This window comes from Verticillium alfalfae, genomic scaffold, assembly GCF_000150825.1.
Source record: "Verticillium alfalfae VaMs.102 supercont1.2 genomic scaffold, whole genome shotgun sequence".
Taxonomy (NCBI): domain Eukaryota; kingdom Fungi; phylum Ascomycota; class Sordariomycetes; order Glomerellales; family Plectosphaerellaceae; genus Verticillium; species Verticillium alfalfae.
The window spans coordinates 1,286,177-1,288,909 of record NW_003315037.1 but is presented as its reverse complement, the minus strand read 5'-3'; the positions used below and the strand labels follow the sequence as shown (position 1 = coordinate 1,288,909).

Sequence of the window (2,733 nt, the reverse complement as noted above, 5' to 3'; positions counted from 1 at the left end):
AATGCTAATACGGGCGTAGATGACGGTCCGCACGACAATATCACGGGCGAGAGCGACGCCGGTACCACGCCGTCCCAGATTCTCGTGTTTTTCCCACTCGCTCCCTCCGTCACCGAAGACGTGCTTGCCGTCGGTGCCTCCAAGCTCGAGCTCGCCGAGAAGCGGTCCGCCCCCAAGCCATCGGGGGAGGGTCCTCCAAAGCTGAAGTCGACAGCGCCAACCGGGGACGGAGCCGGTTTTGGTGCCAGACCGGGATCGCTGCACCGTGTCTTCTTGATGCGGCACCGGAACACGGACGAGTCGCTCAAGTTTGGGTTTGCCGAGTTCTGGACGGTCGAAGACGCGCTCGCTGCGCTCGACAAATTCAAGCGGCTGCGCGCGTTCACCATTGCGTCGGCGGCCGTCACCGTCTCAACCATTCACCTGGGTGTGTTCGTGCCTGAGACGAGGGAGATTCTCCCGCCGATCGAGAAGCTATCGTTCTTCCCGCTTTTCAACCCGACGATACGCGTCAAGTACTGGGAGTCGAGCGTGTATCCCAGCCAGAAGCTCGTGACGGAGGCGGCCCCCGAGCAGCCAAAAGCCAAGGTCGACGAAGAGTCGGCCGACGGCGTCAAGAAGAGCAAGAAGCGCAAGGCGGAGGGGGCGCTTCCCGGGACCTCGAAGAAGGCGGCCCCCATGATGGGCCAGATGGCATTCTGGCAGAAGAAGCACGACGAGATTCACGAGGGCAAGAAGCAGGCGGAGCTCAACGCACAGGAGAGAGAGCAAGAGATGATGGCACGGTCAGGGGAGCGGGCGCCTGTGAAGATTTCCCTCGCTGGGGGCGGCCTCGCGCCCTCGAGTGCTGAGAGTCGCGGGGCCATCACAATCTCACTGTCGAGCAGTGCCTCCGTGGCGTCTGTTTCTGCGTCTACGGCACCAACGTTGGCTGTGCCACGGAAGGATACGGACGATGCATCCACACCCAAAGCCGACGTGGCCAAAACTGTCGCATCATACGTCGACCGCGAAAAGGTGTGCTGCCTGCTCTGCATGATGAAGTACAAGTCACTCGACGACCTCAACACGCATGAGCGGTCGAGGAATCACAAGACGGCCATGGCAGATGAGGCCAAGGTCAAGGCGGCGCAGCCGAGGATAGCAGCACGCGACAAGCGAATAGCCAAGGCCCTCGAAGAGGCTGGCGGACAGGGCGGCAGTCTGGCGGCGCAGGACGACGACAACGACTCGGCACCGCAGTACAGGGACCGGGCGAAGGAACGACGACAAGTGTTCAGCCAGCCGAACAAACCAGGGGCGCCGCCGCCGGGTGCCAAGTCGGTTCAGCGCAGGGATGACAACAGCAAGGCCCACAGCAGCAAGACGGGGAGCCGCGAGGCCTCGCCCCCAGTGGCGCCGCTGCAGTCCAAGGGGTCGGCGATGCTGGCGAAGATGGGCTGGAGTTCGGGGCAGGGTCTCGGGGCCAAGGGCGAAGGGCGCACAGAGGTCATCGAGACGCACGCGTACCAGGAGGGCGTGGGCCTGGGTGCCGAGGGAGGCAACCTCGGCGACGCGGCAGAGCTGGCGCGGCGCAAGACGACCAACAGCTACGCCGACTACGTCGACACGGTGCAGGACAAGGCACGGCAGCGGTATAGCAAGCTCGAGTGACGAGTGATGGCGCCGGCGTGTCAGGCCGGTTCGTGCTTGTAGCGTATTACTGTAGAGTAGAGTAGGAGAGGCTGTCTGCCCCCAAGAAAAATCATGGAAGAGATAGATGTCTCCGCGATCAACGACCTGTTTACCCCCACAGAGAGCAGAGAGCGACGACGGTAGAAGGCCGCCGTCCGCAGCTTTCGGGTGAAGTCGAGAGTGATTCCGAGGTGGAGCATCTCGAATCAGACTTTTTCGTCGTCATTGGGCGCCTCGTGCCGACTCTTCCTCGTGTGGCATAGACTTTGTCTGTCTCTCTCAGGGTGTTATTTCCGCAAGATTTGACTCATCCTCGACTGGCCTTTCATCAGACTCGCGGCCGTGGTCGTGTCTCGGTAGAAGTAGACCAGGTCATTGACTCGTCAGGTGAGGCAGTTCTGCTTCTAGTCAGGCAAAGGCAGATAAGCAGTTTATCGGATGGATTGACCCCGCCACCCCGCCAAAAACATCATGTTGACCATCTTCTCTCACCAGTCTACAGAAGTCACTCCCATCGTTTGAAACCGTCACATCATCACATCGAACCGTCCCCACACCGCCGCCATGTCGTCCTCAGCCCCCCTCACGACGCTCTCGCTGCCGTCCCTCGAGAGGATCGCGTCCGGCAAGGTGCGCGACCTCTTTGCGCTGCCCGACGACCCGACGTCGCTGCTCTTCGTCGCGACGGACCGCATCTCGGCCCTACGACGTCATCCTCCAGAACGGCATCCCCAACAAGGGCGCCGTGCTGACGCTGCTGTCGCAGTTCTGGTTCCGCCTGCTCGCCGAGCGCGTGCCCGGGCCTGCGCACGCACTTCCTGTCGCTCGGCGCCCCGGCCTCGCTGCCGCTGACGCCGGCCGAGCGCGCCCTGACGGCCCACCGCGCCATGCGCGTGCGCCGCCTCAAGGTGTTCTCCCGTCGAGGCCATCGTGCGCGGCTACCTCGCCCGGCTCGGGCTATGCCGAGTACGCCAAAAGTTCGAACCGGCCACGGGATTTCCGCTGTCCGCCGGGCTGGGTCCGCTGGCGAGAAGTTGCCGACAGCCCTTCTACTTGCTC

The 2,733-nt window shown here is 62.9% G+C and overlaps 2 protein-coding genes across 2 annotated transcripts in view; both read left to right on the top strand.

Annotated features, from left to right (window-relative positions):
* VDBG_01846 (rna-binding protein) overlaps positions 1-1,653 on the top strand; it is a gene marked incomplete at both ends in the record, with an annotated part of 2,811 nt that extends 1,158 nt beyond the window's left edge. Inside the window, one exon of the mRNA XM_003007612.1 lies at positions 54-1,653. Within this exon, the coding sequence (XP_003007658.1) occupies positions 54-1,653 (1,600 nt within the window). The remainder of the gene's footprint in view (positions 1-53) is intronic.
* Positions 1,654-2,238: 585 nt separating this feature from the next.
* Positions 2,239-2,733, top strand: part of VDBG_01845 (phosphoribosylaminoimidazole-succinocarboxamide synthase) — a gene marked incomplete at both ends in the record, with an annotated part of 1,077 nt that continues 582 nt past the window's right edge. The window contains 2 exons of the mRNA XM_003007611.1: positions 2,239-2,304; positions 2,396-2,692. Coding sequence (XP_003007657.1) covers positions 2,239-2,304; positions 2,396-2,692 — 363 coding nt within the window. The remainder of the gene's footprint in view (positions 2,305-2,395; positions 2,693-2,733) is intronic.